The sequence below is a fragment of the Astatotilapia calliptera genome, chromosome 5, assembly GCF_964374335.1.
Source record: "Astatotilapia calliptera chromosome 5, fAstCal68.1, whole genome shotgun sequence".
NCBI classification, from domain to species: domain Eukaryota; kingdom Metazoa; phylum Chordata; class Actinopteri; order Cichliformes; family Cichlidae; genus Astatotilapia; species Astatotilapia calliptera.
Genome location: NC_137426.1, coordinates 32,484,006 through 32,507,500, shown reverse-complemented (window position 1 = coordinate 32,507,500; position 23,495 = coordinate 32,484,006). Strand labels below are relative to the sequence as shown.

Below are 23,495 nucleotides of genomic sequence, written 5' to 3'. Positions count from 1 at the left end.
GTAACCATCACAGTGGCAGATATCCAAGAAAGGGTCTCCAGTATGAAGAGTTGGACAGCACCAGGGCCCGACATGGTTCACGCCTACTGGCTGAAGAAGCTGACTGCACTCCACGAGCGCCTGGCAGCACAAATGAACCAGCTGCTAGTTAACGAGAGACACCCGGAATGGCTAACTGAAGGCCGGACGGTCCTGATCCCCAAGGACCCCAAGAAGGGACCGGTCCCCTCCAACTACCGACCAATAACCTGCCTCAGTACTACATGGAAGCTCCTGTCAGGCATCATATCGGCTAAGATGAACAGGCACATGGGTCAATACATGAGCGGGACACAGAAAGGAATTGGCAAGAATACCAGAGGTGCAAAACACCAGCTACTGGTAGACAGAACAATCAGCCGAGACTGCAAGACCAGACTGACCAACCTGTGCACTGCCTGGATTGATTACAAGAAGGCCTATGACTCAATGCCCCACAGCTGGATACTGGAATGCCTAGAATTGTACAAGATCAATGGGACCCTAAGAGCCTTCATCAGGAACTCAATGGGGATGTGGCGTACAACACTAGAGGCCAACTCCAAGCCCATAGCACAAGTTACCATCAAGTGCGGGATCTACCAAGGAGATGCTCTGTCCCCACTGCTGTTCTGCATAGGCCTGAACCCCCTCAGTGAGATCATTAACAAGACTGGCTACGGATACCGGCTACGGATACCGACTACGGAACGGAGCAGTTGTCAGCCACCTCCTGTACATGGATGACATCAAGCTGTATGCCAAGAGTGAACGAGACATCGATTCACTGATCCACACTACCAGGCTATACAGCAATGACATTGGAATGTCGTTCGGACTGGAGAAGTGTAGTCGGATGGTAACAAAGAGAGGGAAGGTAGTCAGAACTGAGGGGATTGAACTACCAGAAGGCAACATTGCAGACATAGAGGACAGTTACAAGTACCTGGGGATCCCGCAGGCAAATGGGAACCATGAAGAGGCCGCTAGAAAAGCTGCAACCACCAAGTACCTGCAGAGGGTCAGGCAAGTCCTGAGGAGTCAGCTGAATGGTAAGAACAAGATCCGGGCCATCAACACGTACGCCCTACCCGTGATCAGGTACCCTGCTGGGGTAATAGGCTGGCCAAAGGAGGAGATAGAAGCCACTGACATAAAGACAAGAAAGCTCCTTACCATGCATGGAGGGTTTCACCCCAAGTCCAGCACCCTGAGGCTGTACGCTAAGCGGAAGGAAGGGGGCCGGGGACTGGTGAGTGTCAGCACCACAGTCCAGGATGAGACAACGAACATCTCAGAATACATTGGGAAGATGGCCCCAACTGACCGAGTGCTCAGTGAATACCTCAGGCAGCAGAAACCCAAGAAAGAGGAGGGAGACGAGGAACCATCATGGAAGGACAGGCCCCTGCACGGTATGTACCACCGACAGATAGAGGAGGTGGTGATATCCAGAAATCCTACCAGTGGCTGGACAAAGCTGGACTGAAAGACAGCACAGAGGCACTAATCATGGCAGCACAAGAACAAGCTCTGAGTACAAGATCCATAGAGGCTGGGGTCTATCACACCAGGCAAGACCCCAGGTGCAGGCTGTGTAAAGATGCCCCAGAGACAATCCAGCACATAACAGCAGGGTGCAAGATGCTAGCAGGCAAGGCATACATGGAACGCCATAACCAAGTGGCCGGCATAGTGTACAGGAACATCTGTGCCGAGTATAACCTGGAAGTCCCGAGGTCAAAATGGGAGATGCCCCCAAGGGTGGTGGAGAATGACCGAGCTAAGATCCTGTGGGACTTCCAGATACAGACGGACAAAATGGTGGTGGCTAACCAACCGGACATAGTGGTGGTAGACAAACAGAAGAAGACGGCCGTAGTGATCGATGTAGCGGTTCCCAATGACAGCAATATCAGGAAGAAGGAACACGAGAAGCTGGAGAAATACCAAGGGCTCAGAGAAGAGCTCGAGAGGATGTGGAGGGTGAAGGTAACGGTGGTCCCCGTGGTAATCGGAGCACTAGGTGCGGTGACTCCCAAGCTAGGCGAGTGGCTCCAGCAGATCCCGGGAACAACATCGGAGATCTCTGTCCAGAAGAGCGCAGTCCTGGGAACAGCTAAGATACTGCGCAGGACCCTCAAGCTCCCAGGCCTCTGGTAGAGGACCCGAGCTTGAAGGATAAACCGCCCGCAGGGGCGTGCTGGGTGTTTTTTTTTTTGTTTTTTTATACACACATACATATATATATATATAATATATATATATATATATATAATATATATAATATATATAATATATATATATAATATATATATATAATATATATATATAATATATATATATAATATATATAATATATATATATATAATATATATATATATAATATATATATATAATATATATGTGTGTGTGTGTGTGTGTGTGTGTGTGTGTGTGTGTGTGTGTGTGTGTGTGTGTGTATAAATTTCTATATTTATTGGGGTCTTTTTTTCCTTAAAGAGGAAAAAATGAAGCCTTGGTTTATGTTTTTAAATCTAAATGTTTTCCTTTTGCGAAGGAAGGGAGAAGGGAAAAAAGCACATGGCTCAGGCAAATGAAAGAAAAGGTTGTCGCTAATGAGAACTTAATGAGGAAACAAAGGACAGAGCTGCATCTCGCTCTTTATTTCTGCTGACGAGTGAAACGATCGCTGGCCAGACGACAAACCTGAAGGCCATTAGCCGTGAATAATAAAGCTGATAAGGACTCTCGTGTCCCCAGTAGGAGGACTAGTGCTGAGATACCACAGAGCTTCTGTCACTATTCACTATGCAGCCTGCTCATGTGCAGCATTTGCATTTTGTCTCGCTGTGGGCTCTGCACTTTGTTTAGATTGTTGGCTGGAAAAATAATGCAAAATTCAAATGCTGGTCATACAGTACAAATGCTTATTTTTCTTTCAATTCAGCAGCCTATTTTATGTATAAATTTGCATTATAATGGCCGGGGAAACAAAAAAAAAGGGGAAAACTATCATCATACATATTCCGGTAATGGCTTCTGGGATGATTGATCATTTTTTTCATGTCAACAAACAACAAAATGGAACTATAATGATGCTCTGAGCAGCAATTAGTATTCAAGGAAGGTGATGAGCGTGTGTGCTTGTAAAGTGAGGACCTACCGGAATACTTCCCTCCTTTATTTCTGTTGACAAAGCAGGCGATCAACACAATGAGTGTGAGGAGAGCAATGGCGCACATCAGCCCGATAAACCAGCCCTTGGTAGATATTCCTCCGTGAATGCTGGCCAGACCTGAGGAGAACAATATTGGGTGACTTTGACTCGCCTTGGCCTTTTCATCAGGACACTTGATTGAATGTTTACATCGACGGAGCCTATCTGATGCAAAGGCAGCAGGCAGCAGGGCGCGCCGCTGATGGAAACGCTCCAATATTAATATTAAACAGCTAATCCTGCTTGTCTAATTAATCAAGTAAGGAACGCTGTACAAATGTAATTCCTTCTTAGTGAGCCAAATTAAATCCTCGTGACACCGTAAACGACCACACATCGCAGCCTGAGTCACCGTTCAAGGACACGCGAGTTGCACCTGTTCTTTTTTTCTTTAAAAGGGAGGTAAATTAGCTCTGCTTTTTTCATACTTTAAGCCATTTTTTTGTCCCCTTCCTCACCTGTTGGACCTGTAGTGATAACATCTTCAAATATACTAGAATTATAAACCCGGCTGTTAGGAATAAGGCGCACAGTGTACTCAGTCTCAGGTTCAAGGCCGTCAATGATGTGGAAAGTCTTAGAGGTGTTTAAGGCCTCTGTTATCTTCCAGTGACCCTCACCTGTGCAGAGGAGTGAATAATCAACAGTGTGTCAGTACACATGAAAACACACAACCACCTTTATCTAATGTAGAAATGGTTGAAAAGACACAAAGGTGCAGATGTGTCACCTACTGTTTCATTCTACTTTACTCATAAACCAACAGAGATTGAGCTTACGGTTGTTCATATATGTGATATAAAACTCAGCATGCTCTCCTCCAGATCTCCAGCTGATATTTGCAGAGCTGTCGCTAACAGCAGAGCTAACATTAAACAGGGTCGGGACTGACGGGGGGATAAGACGAGATGAGGAAAAGAAATGGAGAAATGGCAGAGAAGGGTTAGTAGAGGACAAAGCAGATCAAAGTGTTAGCAATCGTGTGTGTTTACAGGATAAAGGATGCTTTCTAAGGAAGAGGCAAGCGTGCTCCTTCCTAACACTAGGCATCAATTATGTCTGACAGAAGGGGACGTTGGGTCACTCTCACAACAGGACAAGAGTAATGTGGATAGGGAAATGGAACCACAGGTGGAGCCTGCAAAGCTGAATGGCAATCTACTAAAACCTGAAGAGCGATTTAACACCAAAGACTGCTGCATGATGGACATTTCACACAAGCAGAAATGAATGAAACATGGGAATGAAGTCAAGTTAGCCCTATAACATGTTAATAAGACACTTTTCCCCCTGAGATTTATTATGGTTATTTCACAGTCCTGGAAGTTTTAAAGTGTTAAAAAACAGTTTTTGGCCAAACCGGTGTCACTGCCTTTCTGTATTTCATCAATGAACAAACAAAAAAAATGTAATCCCAGCAGCTGAAGCCAGACAATGTTGGGCATTTTTCAAGGTAACTCAAGGTAAAGTGCAAATTATTAGAAACTCAACAAGCAGAAAAGCTTTTTCAGCTTTAATGTTGAATGAAAAAAATATTTCAGTGTTTAATTCAATTTAGTGAATTAATTCACAAAGTTTTCAGATTAATAATTAGCTTAAACAAATCCAGTTTTTATTGCTCTCTTCCTGTTAAAGGGGAGTTCTTCCTCTCCACAGTCGCCAAGTGTGTGCACATAGAGCAGTGGTCCCCAACGCCCGGTCCGTGAGTCGTTTGGTACCGGGCCGAAAGCTGAGGCTCGGGTGTGAAATTTTCAGGGTTTTTATCATTAACTCAGTTTCCGAGTCTGGGTCTTTTCCCGCGTTGTAGTTGTGTGTCTTATTTTGAAAGAAATGTTTACGCATTACCATAGTGACCAGAGAGCATTAAGGCGCAGAGAGGAAATGCTCCTCCTGAAATGTGCCAACTCTCAGTGTTGTTGGCACATTTCAGGAGGACGCTGCTAATAAAGTTACACACAGTGAATTTGCGTTTATTATTATATTTACAAAATATCACAGTTTTTGTCTTGGTCGTATCATTTTATTTTGTTGTAATTATCCGCGACACCTTAAAGGCTGGTCCGTGAAAATATTTTGTGTGTTCTAGCTTCATCTACCTCAGACATACCTATCAAGGTGATTTTATCCTTCTTATCCTCAAACAGAGAAAGAGGGAAAAACAGTAATTGATGAGCATGATTAGTATGGGAAACGTGTGCTTTGACAGCAGCTGTCTAAGCTAGTCAACAAAGCACAATCCACTTCATTTCACCACAGCAAACATGCAAATCTTCATCTGTGCCTCAAGCTCAGGTGCTTTATTTGCTCAGGTGATAATTCAGTTCACAAGAACACCTGTGTCTGGGCTGTCCATCCCAACAACTGCAAATGACACTCTCTGACTAATGTTGATGGATTAGTCACCAGCTATAGCAATTCTAGTCATTGCAAGTGTGTGATGACTTCGACTGACATAGACAATCTGAGTTAAAAATATCCAGAGGCTTGCTGCCGTGTTTTGTCACCATGTTCCTCAGCTTGCTATTACCTTCTGCAGAAAGCAGCTGCTCACCCAGCAGGGAACGAATGCCCTGGAAGATACCCCTTCAAAGTCAGAAATCTTTTTTTTTTAATAAGGAGAGACCAGAAAATATTCTGATACAGGAGCTTTCAACAGCTTCCACTTATCTCAGTGTCCTGTAAATATCACCCTCCCAGTATGAGCTCATACTTCTCTGCATGGCTCAGGAGGATGTTTCTCCTTGCTGTTTTCTCTCTGTCCCCGGACCTCTTCTTGTCCCAGAGGTGTGTTGCTGTTTACCCAGTTGAAGATTACATGGAAATGTCAGGTGACTGCTGGGTCAATACACTGCCACACAGAGGGCTGAATGGGGCCCAACAAATCAATCACTTACAATTAGACATATCTGTCCTGTTCAAGTGACTGCACTCCACTGCCACACTGTGGGATCGGGATATAGATCTAGTATGCTAGATTTCCCGGTGGTGTAGCAGAGAAATGAAAGCTTACAGTACAATATGGCTACCATTTTACATTACAAACTAGTTGAAAAAAAATTCCTGAAGATGCTATCACATTATAATAGTCAATGCTCCTCTGCATTTATCCCTCAGCCTTTGCTGTCGATGCTGTACGGTTAAGGCTTTGCTGTGTCAGAAAGTGCTGTGGCTCTACCTATGGTGGAACGAGTGGGTTTGGTCACAGGGGACTTTGGAGTGCTTGGAGGTGAGGGGGAAGCTGACTTGCCTGAAAAGAAAAGACAGACCTTGTGGTTATCAATTGGGGCAAGGGCTTGAGGTGCTATCGTCTACTGTTAGCATGCATGCTGTTGTTAAGTACACTCTAAAATTAGTGACTATGCAATCTGAAACACGATCTAGAGTTTCAAAACTGTATTTCACACTTCTGAGATGTGCCTTTTCATTTTTACTCCAGTCCAAAAAAAGAAAGAAAAAGGGACGAGCTCGTGGCGTGTCTGATGCTCTTACTGCGGTTGGCTCTTAAGGCATCATTTATTACCCCAGCTTGTTGCACCGAGCCTGCCGTTGCTAGGAGAAAAGTCAATATTCGTTTACAGCTGCTAATGAGCCAAGATTAATATGAATTTATAATTAGGTTACTCATTACCAATTGTTATTAGAGAGGAAGCTGCAAAACTTTATCTAAGAAGAAGTTGACGGTTTTCTAATGAAAGGAGGCATCAGAGTGCTCTCTGCTGATGGCAAGGGCAAACAGCAGACAAGGTCAATTATGTGCAGAGAGGCTGAGTGTTTAGGGCTGCTAACTTCTGCATAGGACAAATAAAAAGTGTCCAAATGTTTGACAGTCAAGTCCCAATGATTTATTCAGCCCTACAGCAGCTACACACATCCATATTTCTAAACCTAAAAGCATGCGAGCACTACTAAAAAACAAAATGGTGAGCATGTCATACTAACATGAAAGTTATTCTATCACTATTTCAGAGCAGTTTGACGCTCTCTATATGTGTACATATGACATGCCACAGTTGCTGCATAAACAGATCTACATACTGAGGCCAACAGCAGGAGCCAAAATGGAAGCTGCAGAAAAGAAAAAAAGAAAAAAGACAGAAGGGACAAGCATTGCATGGCTAAGCAGACGTCCACATTCACAGGCACATTTATAATACACACTGCATGATCAAAGCTACATCTCAAAGCAATGCACTATTTTAGTGGCATATGTGAAAGCAAGCAGAGGACCATTAAGACAAACCCTCACACACACACGTATGCACACAGTGATGGAGGTGTTACCACAAATAGCTTTCATGCGCAGACCTTGAACCTCTCCCCCGCACATGTAATAGTCTGACAAAACTCAATACATATAAAATGAGCCATTCCTCCTGTAATCATCTCTCCGGCGTTTTTTTTCCCCACCATGCAAATAAACAACCCCTAAGAGCCAATTAAGTGTCTTTCTGTGATTGTGAGGATTCTTACAGTAAACAATAAGTAATCGCTTGCATATTAATCACCTGTGCTGCACTTCAAAGTTGAGAGTTCTGCTTTTACATAACACAGCCTGAGTGACATACTACATTCATTTTCTTGTCCATTTGTATTGAAAGAGCCACCTGCTTATTTCTTATGACTACAGCGCATTTAGTGATACTTGCAAAAAGCTTCCTGCTTCAATCACTCGTACCACCGACCACAATCACAGGAGCTTGGCTTGAGTTTGAGCCAGATGAAGTATGGTGTGTGGACCTCGACTAATGATATGTAATTAAAAGGCAAAGATTACATGTTACAAGCTGGCTTATTATGATGACTTACCCGGCAACTCTTTCATGATTGCACAATTCAGTAATAAAAGCTTCAGTTTCCTTTCTGCTCAAAGCAATTTTCTTTCTCAGCTGATTGTTTCATAGCTCACGCTCTCTGTCCAATCAATAAGCACTTGCTCTCTCATGACAGTGACAAATGAAAACCTCCACTGCAGCCATATGAAATTGTTTATCCACAAAAATTACTTACATGGAGATATGAAAAGCTTGGCTGCTCAGGCTTATATCATATTGCACTAGTTCAATGCCACATCGAAATGGTAAAATGACTCTGTCACCTGCTTTGCTTAGCCTCGGTTCACCAGAGCAAATTGTGCTCCTCAGAGCTCCTCCGCATTCCCAATGTTCCCCCACTGAGAAAGCGCCACGCTCAACCAGCCCCACGCCCACGCAAGCTTATCCGCACACATAAAGCCCGATCGGCTCGGCTTTCTGGACCTTCAAGCACTCACTTGTTTCCAGGGTGGTGGTGCACTCGTCGCTGACGTCAGGCCCGCAGCCCACCGTGGTACAGGAGCACAGGTAGAACTTGTATTTACTCAAAGGCTCCAAGTCACGCAGGATCCACGTGGTGGTCTCAGGTTTGCTAATATCTACTGTCTGCAGTGGTCCCACTTCTTCTGTGTCATTGACTAGAAGTAAGGCAAGGAAAAAAAATACGTAAATGTAAGTATTTTGTCACAGTCACCTAACAGAAGGCAAAGGAACAACAAGGGAAAACTCTTATACTTACACTGCATTACATACACTGTAAAATATCAGGATTGTCTGCACCTACAGTGTATTAAGCATAGCCTCTATATAACATACAGACTTAGCCACTGTGACTTCACCCACTGGCTAGAGAAGTCCTGTTGTGAAGCCTCACATTGCTGTGTCTTGCTGCTGATGATCATGTGGATATTCTCAACGAGAAACCGTTGGTAGTTATTTTAGGGTATTTTCACACCTGTGGTGTTCAAGTTCATTTAACTTGGATTCTGGTTCGTTTTACACCTTGGTGTGGTTCATTTGTGCAGACGTGAACACAGTAATCAAGACACTTTGGACGGGTTGGTCCAGAGCAGTTTGTTTATGACGTGACTGTGATCTGACCTCAATCCGACCCAATTACCAGGAGTACATTGCAGGTTCAAGGTAAAAAACTTGCCATAGCTATCCACGCTTTATATTCAGAAATGCAGCACAGATGTACAAAGGTCAGTACAGGCTAGCAACTAGTCGTGACAGAAACGTAAATTCTCCATGTTCTCCAATAGTCCAAAACACAGCACGTTCTTCCTGTATGCTGCTCATTGCATCTGGTTCATCCACCTTTAATATACAGCTTGTGGTCGCGAGAGGAATTTTCTCACTCATTTTAAATTCATACACAGTAAGGATCATACAATGTAACTATGCAGAGTCTTCATATTCGATACATGTACCATAGTAAGAACACTTGTTTCACAGATTTCAGTCCCTTGAAAACACAGCTTCCTTACCTAGTTTGTTTTTACATTTGAAGAGGTGTTTTTGCCTGACAGGCAGCATACTTTATATTAGTACTACACTCCCACATTGTTTTTTCCCATCTCCAAAAGGTGTCAGCAATTAGTTCTGCTGGAAGTACTTGTGCACGCTGTATACAGCCTGATGAAACTCAAAGAAGTTTGTGTCTTAGTGACAACATATTTGTTTACCTGCTTTACTTTTCTGATCTACTGATGTGACCACACATGAACATGCATCTAAGCCTCCACATTAGAAAACCATTCTTTCCAGCTTTTCTTAAAATATAATGTCTATACCAAAATAATTCTGGTCATGATAGTTTATCCATACATATAGAATTTTGATTTCTTTAATTTTGATATGATTGATATCATAATGTCGTTACCCTCTTATCCCATACTCTGCTCTTCCTTGTACCCAATGCCTTTTTGTTCTTCTATTTTATTTTATTTTTTAACTTTTGACTGAATGACTCCAGTATTTTGACACACAGTGAAATGTTTGACTGTGCCTTGTTTTTGGGGAACTCTCTAGTGGCCTTTCAAAATACTTCCAACTGACAATCACAGGACATTTCAGCTCTGCCAAAAAAAGAAAAGAAAAAGCAAATGTCACTTGTCATTTTGGTTTGTACATTTCCTGTTTGGGCTTTAAAAAAAAGAGGCAACTTGTTCTTTGCTTTTTCAGGATTAATCTCTCTATAATGTCTCCATTAACAAAAAAAAAAAAAACCCTGAAACAAAACAAAAAAGAAAATTGTGCTCCACTAATTTATGGTTGCAAGTTGTTTGAGCTCTCTGCCTACATTGTGATGGGATCTCATTTTTCACTACGTAAAGCAGCCCAGTAGGTAGGGAGGTGGCATTCATGTTCTTTGTGACAAAAACAAACACAGCAGGTGTTGAGGTGACCTTTGCTGTGAAAGAGGTGCCACGTCTCTCAGGTAGAAGGCAACAGAAACAATGACAAGAATGTATTGGTCTGCTTCTCTTATTTGCCTGGATGCCACCCGCTGTTATCAGACATCCTGATTTGCTTTAGTTTTTTGGTTTTTTTGCTCAGTTTTATTTCCAGGGACAAAACCACTCGAATTTTAGTATATTATGCAATCAACTCTGGTACAAAAAAAGAGGCCACAAGCATCATGTTTCCACCCTGCGGTGGCATTACTTTCTCACTTTTACGGCAAAACTCGGACCTGACAGCTGGTCCGTATGATCTTATGGAGTGAACTGGCTGAAGGCTTCAGACTTTGGCGCTTCCACTAATGACAAATAACAATATTTCCAAATATTCTTCATCCTAGCGGGCCAAACACAGTTGGCCTTGAGGAGCGTGAAGCAAACCAAGACTCTCCAGCACTGAAATGTGACCTGACAGCAAGTGTGAGTTTAGCTCAAATGGGAGAAAAACAGACAGTTTTATAGCCAAGGTCATTTTTAACTCCCACTCGTGTCGATATAGCAGTTCAACGCAGTACAAACTTCACTGGAACGGTCTTAAGTGCTCAAAAATATGTGCCTATCTCAATCTGCATCACATATAATTGGAAATAAAGTGGATATTTTATGAAGCCTTGAGTGGATTTTCAGTGCATAACAGTGAAATGATCTGTGTACTCAGGATTAAAGACTTCAATATGACAAAACAGGTTGAGTATGAGCGCCCATCTGTACTTTTATGACAATCTTATCTTTGCCTTGTCAAGCTCCCTGAGAGACAGTCAGACGGGTGTTTAGCCTGTACTGACATATGATGCCCCGGGCTTTAGAGCGGGTTAACAGCTCTTTAAGGCAATGTGACTATATGCCACCCACTCAAGTTATGAGGGTGACTTTACTCAGTCTTTACATTCATACAAGCTTTAAGTGATTCAGAAAAGAACTTGATAAAAACTTGTTACTGACTGCAGGTAGAGGGAAAATGTTTATGATTTCCACATCTCCTGGTGTGTGTCCCACACAACTAGATCTTATGTTTTTCCCCTGCCGACAGTTTATTTTTTCCATTTCAAATTTGCCAGTGGTACTGCAGTGGATCCAAGAAAGTGCAGAGCAGAGTTTGAGGTTGTTTGGCTGTGCAGTTTTCAGATTGGGTATTTTAACAAAAAATTGTTATCAGTGTTTCCCCTAGAGTGGCAGATGTCCAATCTGTGAGGGGGGGGGGAGGGGATCACGCACACACATAGACACACCTGCGGCCACGTAGTGAACAGGTACACACACACGGACACATTCAGTGAGTGTATCCTTCAGGCTCTCCTCTTTTCAAATCAGCAGGTTCATGATTTAAGGGAAAGATTTAAGGGACATCTGTAAATTTGGGTTACTCTCCCTCTAAAGGGGAACTGCACTAGTTAAAGATAAAGTCACGAGCTGATATCACCATCGAAAGGCTTTATCCTAAAAACGTGTTATTTCAAAGCAGGTTAGTTTAAGTGTTTTAAACCCAGCGTCGATCCGGCTTGCGTTAAACAGTGTGTTACAACGGGGCCTCTTGTGAAACCGGTGAAATGTGAAGCTATTAAAGGCTGCTGTGAAGACGAGCATAGTCTTAAACAGCTGCGCCGTAGCTTGAGATGACTTGTGTCACTGATGATACACTGACAGCTGGCTGCATTATCCTCAACGTTTCACACATGACTTCCTTCAAGGGGACTTCAAAAAAAGAAAAAAGTCACACTTCAAAGAGTCCATCAGCTTTATTGCTGTGGCACAATGAAAACGTCCTCTCCTGAAATACGGCGTGACGCTGGGTCCTTTTTTTGTGCTGCCGCCAAATCAAACTCAATTAGCCGGGAAATGCAGCACTAAGACGTTGTTGGAAGTTAGTCATTAGCTTCGTTATGACTTTTATTTAAGGACAGCACAGTGTGTGCACACGTGGGATGTGTTCAGGGATGATGTCCCCTGGGACAGAGCTACGCTGAGGACGTTTCCTGCAGACAGGATGGGGTCAGTAAAACCGGACCTTAACAGACTGTGACTCAGAGGCCTTGTTCAGCACTAGCCGAGCCGTGATCATGACACAGGCCAGTAGACACCACCCTGACATGGTTCCTATACACACACTCTGACCCCAGCCTTATTAGAGCAGAGCAGCAATTCTTCTTTCTGTGTAAAGGATCATGGGTTAGACAATCACCACTTCTTTTCCCAAGAAACTGTTCAGGTACTGCACATACTTGTCTGCAGTGCAGTATTGTGTAGAGGATAAGGTTTGAAACAGTTAAGCCGATATGCAGTCAGAGCAATAGATGGCCTGTTTGTTTTCTTTACAGAGTACAAGCTGAGGGTAAACTCTATTAAACACAAGATGAAAAACACATCATCTTCTCACAGCAATACAGAAACATCACCATTATATGTGTGTTGATTAAGTGTAAGGATGAGGAATAGGGATACGTACTGAGATGGTACTTAAGGAGGTAGCCAATGAGAATCCCATTAGGCTCCAACGGCGGCTCCCAGGCCAAAGAGACAGTGTGCCTCTGTACATCTGTGACCCTGAAATCATGATTTTTCTCTGGGACTGCAAAGGCGTGCACAAACACACACACACACACACACACACACACACACACACACACACACACACACAGCAGTCAAATTCTGCAACCCAGTTTACTTGGCTATTATTAGATTTTCCCTTCAGTAGTTGTGAATCAATACACTCCATGCTGTTTTTCCACAATCTTACCTCCCTCTGGGGTTTTGAAGTTGACGGGATGACTGCCTGGGCCGTTGCCCCGCCCGTTGAAGGTCATGACGATGAGGCTGTACTCGGAGAAGGGCGTCAGAATTGGTACCGTGGCGTGGTTCTTATCCCCGGGGACTGCCAGCGTGTGTTTATCTCCGGGACTTTTCTTTGAGTCCACCAGACTGCGCAGACGCCACCAACTTATCTACATCAGGAAGGAGGCACACAGAGACATCCTCAGCAGTGCCTACAAGATATCAAACTTTGAACATCATACATATGTACATGTGTGAAGGAATGCTGACTGAGTTAGTGTGATTTTTTTTCTGGTGCTGTAAGCAAGAAAACATTGAGCTGGACACCAGTAAAGGAGACAGAGTGAGGTGAGAGAAGCAAATGTTTAGAGCAAGGTCAGTGCCATTCCTTTTAAACTGTGTCTAAAAGCAAAGGTCTGGTTTTGAGGTATTACCCTGTAGCCTCCCAGATGTCCATGTAACTTGTCCTTGTGTACTCGTGTCCAGCTAACCTTGACCACGGAGCTGTTCATCACCTCCACAGCTACATCATCAGGTGCAGCAGAGGGAACTGCAAAGGCAAACACACATTATAATCTACAATAGGCTGCAAGTGAGGGAAGGAAAAACAAACCCAAACAACACAAAAATACAAAGTACTACTCGGCTTGCTTACATTTAGGGATCACTGATTTACTGGAACACCTACGAGGAGGGAACTCTACTTGGAGTCACAAAAAAATGAAAAAACAAACAAAAAACAAAAACAAGTGCTACATTTCCTAAAATCCCATTTTACTCAGGACACAGCAGTGAGAAAGTGTCATGACCTGAGGTGACCTCCTGAGGACAAATCCAAAAGAAAGCTAAACAAAAGAAAAAGAGTAAAAAGTACGGTACATGGTGCTTTCTTCTTCTAGCACACTGCAAAAATGATTTTCAAGAAAATAAAAAAACCTTGTTTATGAACATGTTTTCTTATTTTTTGTCTAAAAAGAAAACATTCTTAACAAGCAAGTTTTGCACAACTGCACAAAATTAAACTCATTCTAAGAAAATATGTCCAACGTTTTCTTAAGATATTTCAGCTCATCTTGAGCTTTCAGTTACAGGATATGACAATGGTTTGGCTGAAATTCCAGAAAGAGAATAAGATTATTTTTCTCTTATTTCAAGAGTAAGGGCACTCAAAACAACTTTTCAATTTTACTCATTTAAAGATGCCAGTTTAGCTCAATGCGTTCAGCATGCGCTCACATGCTGCATGGCTGAGAGTGGCAAGCCTGGGTCTGACCCTCGGCCTGGTTAGGTGGCTAGACAACCTAGCAAAAATTCTTTCCATGTTTAGCATAAAGCTAACAAAGGCCAAAAAAGTGAAAGTTTTTGCCAAAGGTCATGTGGGCACAAGCAAAATGAAAAAAATGTTTAAATGTTCTGAGGTTTAGAACATTTAAACATGTTCATTTTTTCTTTTCTGTTTAGCTTTGAACAAACTGCAGCAAAAGCCAGCTTATTTTCCCCAACTTTTCTTTTTAGAAGGGCATTTTTAGCCATGCCATGTGTTTTGTATTTGCCAAAACAATAACTTTAAAAAAAACTGCTCCGCAGAGAGGAGGACGGCTGCAGTAATATTTATTTGCTAGGAAGTAACTTCAAACTCCCCTTTCCCATAACATATTCTCATTTTATTGTGAATACTGAAAAAAAAATTAACTTATACTCACAGTCCTCTCCTGAATAGCCAGTCACTAACTTGGGCTCAGGTCCAAAGCCCTGACGATTCTTGGCTTGGATCTTTATTTCGTAGGGAACAAAAGTTGGGGTGTTCTTCACCACGAATGAGTGTCTCTTCACTGTGTTCTCCTTCCAGTCTTCTTCCACATCTTGTCGTCTGTAACTCACCTTGTACTCCAAGCCGGGACCATTGTGCTCAATTGGTAACAGGGGCTGTATCGTAGCAGGAAAAGAAAGAATGGAGTGGGTTTCACTGAGACTTTCACAGTTGCGTAAGATACTTGTTATATTTCACCACGCTATGTCACTCCTTCCATAGGGGAAAAAAATGACTTGTCCGGTGAACATTGCTTGGAACAATGCTTTATCCCACCATCTAATAAAACAATGGAACAATTGACCTGGTCTAGCAGCAAGGCTTTTCTTTGATATAGTGCTTGCTGAGACTTTATAGATGAAAAGATTCATCTCGTCACAGAAGTCAGACCGTGAGAAATAGAATGAGATACCATTATCCACAAAAGCAAATCATTAACAGTAGGAGAGCTCATGAATCCAGGATTCAGGGGCTACATTACCATGACGGGGCAACCAGATAATAAGTGAAGGAGAGATTCATCTTTCTACAATAAAGGCCAATATATGACTGTGAGTGTTAAAAAGAAATTTTTTTTTCTTCATAGCTTTCCTTTCTCTTTCTAATCAAAGACAGAGAGCAGCCTTGAATGAGGAACTCATTCATGGACATTCCAGAAAAGGGCTTCTTTAAAGATCTCTAGAGTGAAATATCATAAATGGGCCATTTCTGTTTCTTTAATTCCTATTGGTAATAGCCTATGAAACATTGATAAAACTTTATCTCTGTTCTCAGAAATTCTTTGACTGCTCAAAACTATAACGATAGGAATAATGTGCTACGTAAAGGTAGGCCACGTCGCAGAACTTGCAGAAAGAAGATAATAAAAAAGACCAAAGTCTATTTCTTACCTCCCATTTGATATCCATTTCATGTGGCAAATGACCTTCGATTCTGATATTTTCAGGGTTCCTGTCAGGGGCTGTGGAGGAAAAGGAGTATAGATTTTGTCAGCATTGCTAGTGGAAGAAATCTCCAGTGAACGAGGCACGCGAGAAAGCAGAGTTTCAACAAGAATGGAATCAATTATGTAGCAGGTCTGAGTGTTTTAAAGTTCACAGAGCAGCAGCGTATCAAGTGGGCTGGAAGACCCTAACAAAAGGTACTACTGGTAAATACTGAGCGATGAAAGGAGGAAACTCAGACCTTCTGGAGGAGTTTTGTATCTCTCTGTGGCCTCGCTAGGACGCCCGGTTCCCACAGCGTTCACGGCGGACACTCGGAAGCAATAGTCGACATTGCCGTTGAGCTTGAGCTCAGCAGAGTTGCGGTTCCCAGGTACTCGGAGTAGCTCCTTCCAGTTGCTTGGTTCCCAGTGGCTCTCCTCGTACTCGATAATAAACTCTGTTGACAGGCATAGAGACAATCAGAGGTCTCCCTCACCGCTATGAATCCTGCCAAAGGATTACTTATCTAACCACCAGCTGTGCAGAAAACGCCTCAAACCCTGCTCTGGGCTTGTACATTCCTCAGGGAGACTAATCATGATTCATGCTTGGATGAACCAATAATGGATTCATATTGTACAAGATGGTATCAAACAAATCTATTTACATGCAGGATGCTGCTCAGGAATGTGTCTGTCATATTAATGGCATTCGCTACGAGATGCACTGATCCTCTCTGCGCTGTATGTCCTGACACCTGCACACATGGATGCTCCTTTTTACCTGTGGTTGAGCTGTTGTGGTCGTCCCCGGGGACCCATTTCAGCGTCACATTTCTGCCCTTGCGGTCAGACAGTACCAAGTTCTCCGGCGCATCGGGGACATCTGAAAATCATTGTAACGGCACGGCTTTTAGAAAAAGAAAATCACAGGGACACAAGATCTCTGCAGCAAGAAAAAGACCCGGGGAGCAAACGTTCAATCGTTCCCAGGAGTCAGAGGATGTGGAACCAGCTGCATCGCTGTGCTGCCCGTCACTGTTTTCTTTAGACTTTAACATGTCGACAACATCTTCAAAGAAGCTGTGCTAATAAAGCCACGGTCTGCACCTTCATGCTCTGCGCTTGGCTTCCTGACATTTTGTGGCCTTCTCGAATTTGCTGCGCATTAATGTAGCACCAGGGTGCTCTGAACTTTTGACCCCCGAAGCAGCGCTCACACGTAAACTCACCTAACACCATGAGGAGGGCTGAGGCCACGTCTTGGTCCGCTGGAGTTTTTGCCACACATGTGTACACACCCTGGTCGCTGTGGCTCACATTCATGATGTGAAAAACACCGTTCTCCACAAAGTATCTGTCGGTAGAAACATGGAGACGGGGTATTGATTTACCAAAGGAAAAGGGCTTTTCAGCTGGGATTAGGTCTGCAGTGCTGTTTCACCAAATAAATAAATAAAAATTCTACCTTGAATTCTCAGTGTAGTTGAGGGCTATCTCCATATCATCTTTTTCCCACAGGAGCTCAAAGTCATTGCTGAAAGACTTGTCGTACTCCGCCAGGCATGAGAGCTGGGCCGTGGTACCTATTAGGATCCGCTGGTCCTCCGGGGCCACTACTATTCGAGTGGGATCTTCCAAAGGAAGGACCAAGTTACTTACATTTTGAGGCCCGTGTGAGGCTTAACACAATTCTTTTAAATGACTAAAACTGTTTACCTTTTACATAAAGCATGGCATTGATAGCAGATGATCCCTCTGTGTTTTTGGCCAAACACGTGTACTGTCCTGTGTCACCCCTCTCCACATTGTAGATCTTCAGTGACCCGTTTTCATGAACAGTAAACCTGGGTCCATGAACAGATTCAGGGGAGTCGTCTTTGCTCCTGGAGAACATGCAAAAGTTGTCAGAGGGGAGAAAAATAAATGCAAATACAGGTGGTCTACACTACTACACTATGGCAGCAGTGAAGCGATAAAAGCAGGACATCAGAGCTGAGTGACAGGGCTACTTCAGCTTGATTTGAAGAAATAGCAGGTCATGGGTAATGAAACAGCCAGTATACTGAGGGAGTGCACGCATCGACCAGCTGAGATCTACTGCCCTCTGCTGGTAAAAAAAGCTACACTTACCAAGCGATTGTAGAAGGAGGAGAGCTGAAGACCTTGCAGTGCATCGTCACTCCCTTCCTCTCCACAACAGAGTATTCCTCCCCCTCACTTGTTAAAATCATGGGCTGCAAATCTGCAAAAACCAGCAGGAGACGCTCATCATAACATCGTAACAGTGCTGTTAGAAAAGCACAATATATTTTTTTCACCGTGGAGGAAATGGCTTCGACAAAAAAAACCAAAAAAAAAAAAACCCACACAGCTAGATTAGGTTTTAAAAGCTGATAAAACAGGAATGGAAATAGGCAGATAACTGCAGGTTAAATGAGGTGACAACAGTGTTGCTTTACTTGTGCATTAACTATGAGCTTGTTGTGTTTTTAAAAAGGAAAAAATAAAAAAAACGATTCAGCTGACAGGTTGTCAGAAATGAGCAAATGTGAGAAAGAAATCAAAGCTGAAAACAATGGAATAATGAGTTCGCTGAGTGTGTGCACCTTATCAGTTGTAGCCAAAGCCTCCCATTAAAACGCTCTGTCTCTACTAATTGTTTACAAAGGCAGCAACTGGGACTCAGCATTCAGAGACTGTCCAGCTTTATTAACTCCTGTGTCACCAAGAAGCAACTCCCCACATTTGAGCTGCACAACAGATTTTTTTTTTTAATCTGCTCTTGTAAAGCAGCACATGTTTGTCTTGTGGCACTCGAATTGGTATGGAATTGAGAAGGGACTTGTTAGCATATAAATGGTAGGGAACAGGGCTTGTTGCTCCACAGGGAGAACGGCCATCCTGAATGAAGGAATACAGCTTGCAGACAGCTCTCCTTCCCTGGGCTCCTCACTGTTTTATGGGCATATGCCAGCATCAGCGGCAGCTCTCGAGCTTGACACATCAGTCAGCGATCTCTCTGTGTCTCACAAGGAAGTCTGAACCTTATTCATGTACGCTGCGACACAAATACTTTGTATGGATGGCATTTTCATAGACCTCGGATGGTGAAGCAGAATTTAATAAAACTGTGGCTCGCTGATATACTTACTCATGATCATGATGTTTGCATTGGACAGAATGGTTCCGTGTCTATTGGAGGCCTCACACTGATAGACAGCACTGTCAGAAACTTGGGCATTATGTATAACTATGGTGTCACCAATTACCCTCCTGTTTCGTGCTGGGGACTCTGGAATAATACAAAGGTACACTCAGTGAACACAAAGTTTTAAACCAGCACAATTAAAAAAAATCTATATGCTAAGCTGAAATTCCCAAATTAACTAACATCAAAAGAATGTGAAGCAACAATCACTTTGATTTTAAGTCTAAAACATCTGTGTGTTTGTTGTGTTAAAGTGATGTCGGCTGAAGTTGACCTAGGACCTGGCCACACTTTGGTGTACTACCAATCTGTACCAAAAGATGGAGCAGCAAACCAACGTAAACTTCTGTTTCAACCAGTTTTACCCTGGAAATCGGGCACATGCAATCATACAAACTCAGATGTTGGAGTTGAGGTGTGGTATCTTTAGTGCGTTACAGAAAAAGTGAGAAAAAACAGGAATTTTTTGGGTTCTTAAGCTATATGTCTGTGAAGGTTCTCAGTCATCCAGGTCATCGTAGTCAAAGGAGCTTGGAAAGAAAAGCGTCTGGACTTCTTTAAGTTGCTTGAAGACGTTTCACCTCTCATCCGAGAAGCTTCTTCAGTTCTAAGGTCAAATGGTGGAGAGTCCCAGATATAAACCTAGTGGGAGTAACCCCCCACAGAGGGACAAAAGGACCCCCTGATGATCCTCTAATCGCCTGAGCCAAGGTGTGAAACTGGGTGTGGGTCCCAATCAGCCAGAGTTTCGGGTGTGTTCATTGTGAAACCTGGCCCCACCTTATCATGCGAATTCCTGAGGTCAGATGGCCCAGGATGTGAGTGGGCGTTAAGGCGTCTGGGAAGGGATCTCAAAACTGGATTATAGATGGCAGAGAGTTGGTGTCGTAAACCCCCGCCTCTGTTCAAAGATGGTCGCTCACAGTGGACATAGATGGCTTCTTTCACTCCTCTTCTTAAGCTAATTAATCTTTAATCAAAACAGATCTCAACAGATCACATTCATCATCCTTGTAGTATATATAAATATTTAATCATAAATATATGTTCTCTCTATTTTCAATTTTAAATGACAAACTTAAATCATTTTATAATTTCATTGAAAAATACTTTGCTACGCATCCATGCAGTACCTTGACGCCCCCACCAGGGGCCTTTCACACTAAATCCCAGTGAACTAACTGGGTACTACAATTGGTTTTATTGGTTGTTTGCTTTTTTGGATGGTTTTTAGGGGGGTTGTATTGCAATGTTTAAAGTACCTGTGCACAATTTGAACATAGCCTAGAGGCTTCACACTAACAGTTAACACTGCAGCTAACGTAGCCCTAAGCCTCTAACTAGATTTGTTATAATAAACTTTCCCCAGCTGTCAGGGATTTAAGTGACTTCATATTTTGGTTTTTGAAGCCATAGAAGGTCTTATATCCCTCATATTCTCAAACATGCAGTGCACATTACCTTTAATGTACAAACCTAATTAATAGCATTCACGTCAGTGTTTTACTTGTCTCTGTTTGTCTTTTCTTAGATTCTATGGTTGTGTCTCAACAGATACTACACAATTATGTTCACATTCATCATCCTTGGAGTACTTTCCCACTTCTGGATACTTCCTCCTCATGTTCTACGTTGTAACACTGAACAAAACAGCATCAACCTTTAGCCTTTCTGTGGGGTTCAACATGTCTAGCAATCACAAGGAGCTCGCAGTACAAAGAAGTGAAGTGAGCTTTAAGTGAGACTGCTGTGGGACTGACCCTGCAGAGGTCCACCGTTCACCCTCCATGTAGTCGTCGGCTGAGGAATCCCACTGGCAGAGCACTTGATGTGCACGTCTGAGCCGATCATACTGAGCTGACTCTCAGGCTCAAACACCCACTCTGGAGGCTCTGAGAACACACAGTCAGCGTGATGTTATCAGTATAAAGAAGACACTGAGCACTTACAGAGGAGAACACAATCACAGGAATAGTTACGCAATATGTATTATTCAGTAAAAATGAATGCTACATTTACTACCGATTACACACAGAAATGGACCCACAAAAGGCTCTTCCGCTGCCTTCAGCCTCACCACCTGCCACCATGATATAGAGATTATACTATTATGCATTACTTGGAATTATTCTTAACACCGTCTTTCACACACACAACCATGTTTAACATAGCAATCAAAACAAAGGAAGCTGACAGTGAAAATGCATGTTTATGCAATCAGATCTTCATCTTTCAATGATATTTAAAGCTTTTTTTTTTCCATTTGAGGCTTATTTGAGGAAAATAAGAATAAAACTGTATCAGCCATCAGAGCCTTTTCTTAATCTTTCCTGTACCTGATAACCATTTGGCAGATCCACAATCCGTAAAGTGGGAACAGAGTATATTAACTAAATAAAAACTAGCTCCATTTCCACTAATCATAGAATCTTACTTACAGATTAAAGCATTAGAGTTAGGTGATAATTTGATATACAATAACAGAAGAATCATACTTTTTCTTAAAGCAGAACTTTTACTTGTGAGGATTTTAACACAATGTATCGTCACAGCAGCTGGTCTTTAAACCCCTTTTTATCAATGATTAGACGAATTTGTCAAACAGAAATAATGAAATCAATGTAGACAAACCAGATGTGACAACATTGCAGTGTGTTGCACTGTACACTGTTTTTACCTTCGACTGTCACGGTGAAGGTATGTTGAACTTCTCCCAGTGGATTCTTTGCCTTGCACATGTACTTCCCACTGTCTTCCAGCTCAGCTCTTGGCACAATCACCAATTTTCCATGATTCTCAAATCTCCCTTTACTAGGAAATTTGTGGCCCATTTTAATCCATTCAACCTGTGGAGTTGGACTGACAGAAAATGGGAACAAATGGTGAGCCTAAAAATAGTGACATACTGCCTTTACATGGCTAAAATTAAAGGTCCTGGAAGGGCTAGAGCTTATCCCAGCAGTCATAGGGCAAGAAAGATAGCTAGACCCTGGACTGGTCACCTGTCTGTCACAGGGAAAACACAGACAACCATTCACACCTACAACCAACCAAACTAATTAAGTGTCTTTGGACTGTGCGAGGAAGCCAGAATACCTGAAGAGAATCTATGCAAACACATCCACACCACCATGCTACTCTAACATAGCAATATAACTGCTAATATAGTAACTCTAAAACATTAAGGTAAATTATTACTCACAATCCTTCAGCAATACACTCCAGGTTCAGGTCCTCTCCTTTGACCAGCTGTATCTCTGATTTGCCACCAGGGGGCGTCAGAAGAGAGGGTTTTCTCTCCAGAATTGCATTAGCTGAAAAGAACAGAATACACAGTAAGACAGAACAGCGTATTCACACATCTTTCTTGTGCATAAAGCAGTTCATACACATGCAGAAATACACTAATATAACTTACCATTTTCAGAACTGTCACTTTTTCCTAAAATCATGACGGATGAGACCAAAAAAACAAACACACAAACAAACAAGAAAAAAAAAACACACACACACAATGAACATGTGAAAAATGTGGATGATGCACATCACCAACATCTGAGTCACATCATAAAATCATAGAAACAAAAAGACGCGCACAAACAAAACAGTGTGACACTGGGATGGCTTTTGAAGTGTTTCCTTTCAACAACGGTATCGGTGAATGTGCTGGTAAATGAACAGTGCTCCAAAATCAAAGTACACGTCACGCTGGTTTGAGAGGCAAACAATAATCGAGTGGAGACAAAGAAAACAACGAGACACCTACTTGTCTTGACAATGACAGACATGGCGGTCTTCTGAACGATCGTTCGTATTCTGGGGAAGGAGGCGAAGCAGCAGTAGTCTCTCCCGCTGTCCTTCTCCACTGCGTGGGAGAAGTAAAGGTCTCCGTTCAGGCCCACGGACACCCTCTGATCCTGCTCAATGTGCTGGAGATCTGAGCACAGGAAGACGGTGGCAATGATTCCATGTAGATGTAAACAATCTTTAATTGAACAACTGCTGATTTAAATCCATGTACTTCAGCTTAACCCAGCTAAACGACATTGGAACATAATGAAGTAGTTTTCCTAATACTTCACTGAGACAGTTACTAAGACCTTCACAAAAAAATATCTGTTTACAGATTGACATTGATTGAAATTTTATGGCTTGGGAATAGTAAAAATCAACTACCATCATCTAATTTGGATCACTTGTTATATGTTTCATAAACACAGCTGCACACAATAATGAATTCCCCTCTCATTTTTAAATAACTGTGG

General features: G+C 42.6%; 1 protein-coding gene across 20 annotated transcripts in view; it reads right to left on the bottom strand.

Annotated features, from left to right (window-relative positions):
- The window catches only part of chl1b (cell adhesion molecule L1-like b), a 79,760-nt gene that overhangs the window by 6,158 nt on the left and 50,107 nt on the right, over nucleotides 1-23,495 (bottom strand). For 5 of the 20 annotated variants that reach the window (XM_026168932.2, XM_026168921.2, XM_026168925.2 and 2 more), the window contains 24 exons: nucleotides 22,997-23,167; nucleotides 22,649-22,672; nucleotides 22,433-22,544; nucleotides 21,908-22,089; nucleotides 20,991-21,122; nucleotides 19,174-19,314; nucleotides 18,153-18,264; nucleotides 17,739-17,905; nucleotides 17,488-17,653; nucleotides 17,252-17,376; nucleotides 16,804-16,905; nucleotides 16,280-16,477; nucleotides 15,985-16,055; nucleotides 14,988-15,210; nucleotides 14,094-14,129; nucleotides 13,719-13,834; nucleotides 13,250-13,454; nucleotides 12,959-13,081; nucleotides 8,509-8,688; nucleotides 7,275-7,304; nucleotides 6,415-6,486; nucleotides 4,019-4,126; nucleotides 3,698-3,859; nucleotides 3,186-3,317 (listed from right to left, as the gene is read on the bottom strand). In XM_026168932.2, coding sequence (XP_026024717.2) covers nucleotides 3,186-3,317; nucleotides 3,698-3,859; nucleotides 4,019-4,126; nucleotides 6,415-6,486; nucleotides 7,275-7,304; nucleotides 8,509-8,688; nucleotides 12,959-13,081; nucleotides 13,250-13,454; nucleotides 13,719-13,834; nucleotides 14,094-14,129; nucleotides 14,988-15,210; nucleotides 15,985-16,055; nucleotides 16,280-16,477; nucleotides 16,804-16,905; nucleotides 17,252-17,376; nucleotides 17,488-17,653; nucleotides 17,739-17,905; nucleotides 18,153-18,264; nucleotides 19,174-19,314; nucleotides 20,991-21,122; nucleotides 21,908-22,089; nucleotides 22,433-22,544; nucleotides 22,649-22,672; nucleotides 22,997-23,167 — 3,090 coding nt within the window. The remainder of the gene's footprint in view (nucleotides 1-3,185; nucleotides 3,318-3,697; nucleotides 3,860-4,018; nucleotides 4,127-6,414; nucleotides 6,487-7,274; nucleotides 7,305-8,508; nucleotides 8,689-12,958; nucleotides 13,082-13,249; nucleotides 13,455-13,718; nucleotides 13,835-14,093; nucleotides 14,130-14,987; nucleotides 15,211-15,984; nucleotides 16,056-16,279; nucleotides 16,478-16,803; nucleotides 16,906-17,251; nucleotides 17,377-17,487; nucleotides 17,654-17,738; nucleotides 17,906-18,152; nucleotides 18,265-19,173; nucleotides 19,315-20,990; nucleotides 21,123-21,907; nucleotides 22,090-22,432; nucleotides 22,545-22,648; nucleotides 22,673-22,996; nucleotides 23,168-23,495) is intronic. The other 15 variants (XM_026168929.2, XM_080302110.1, XM_080302105.1 and 12 more) reach the window with 13 other exon arrangements.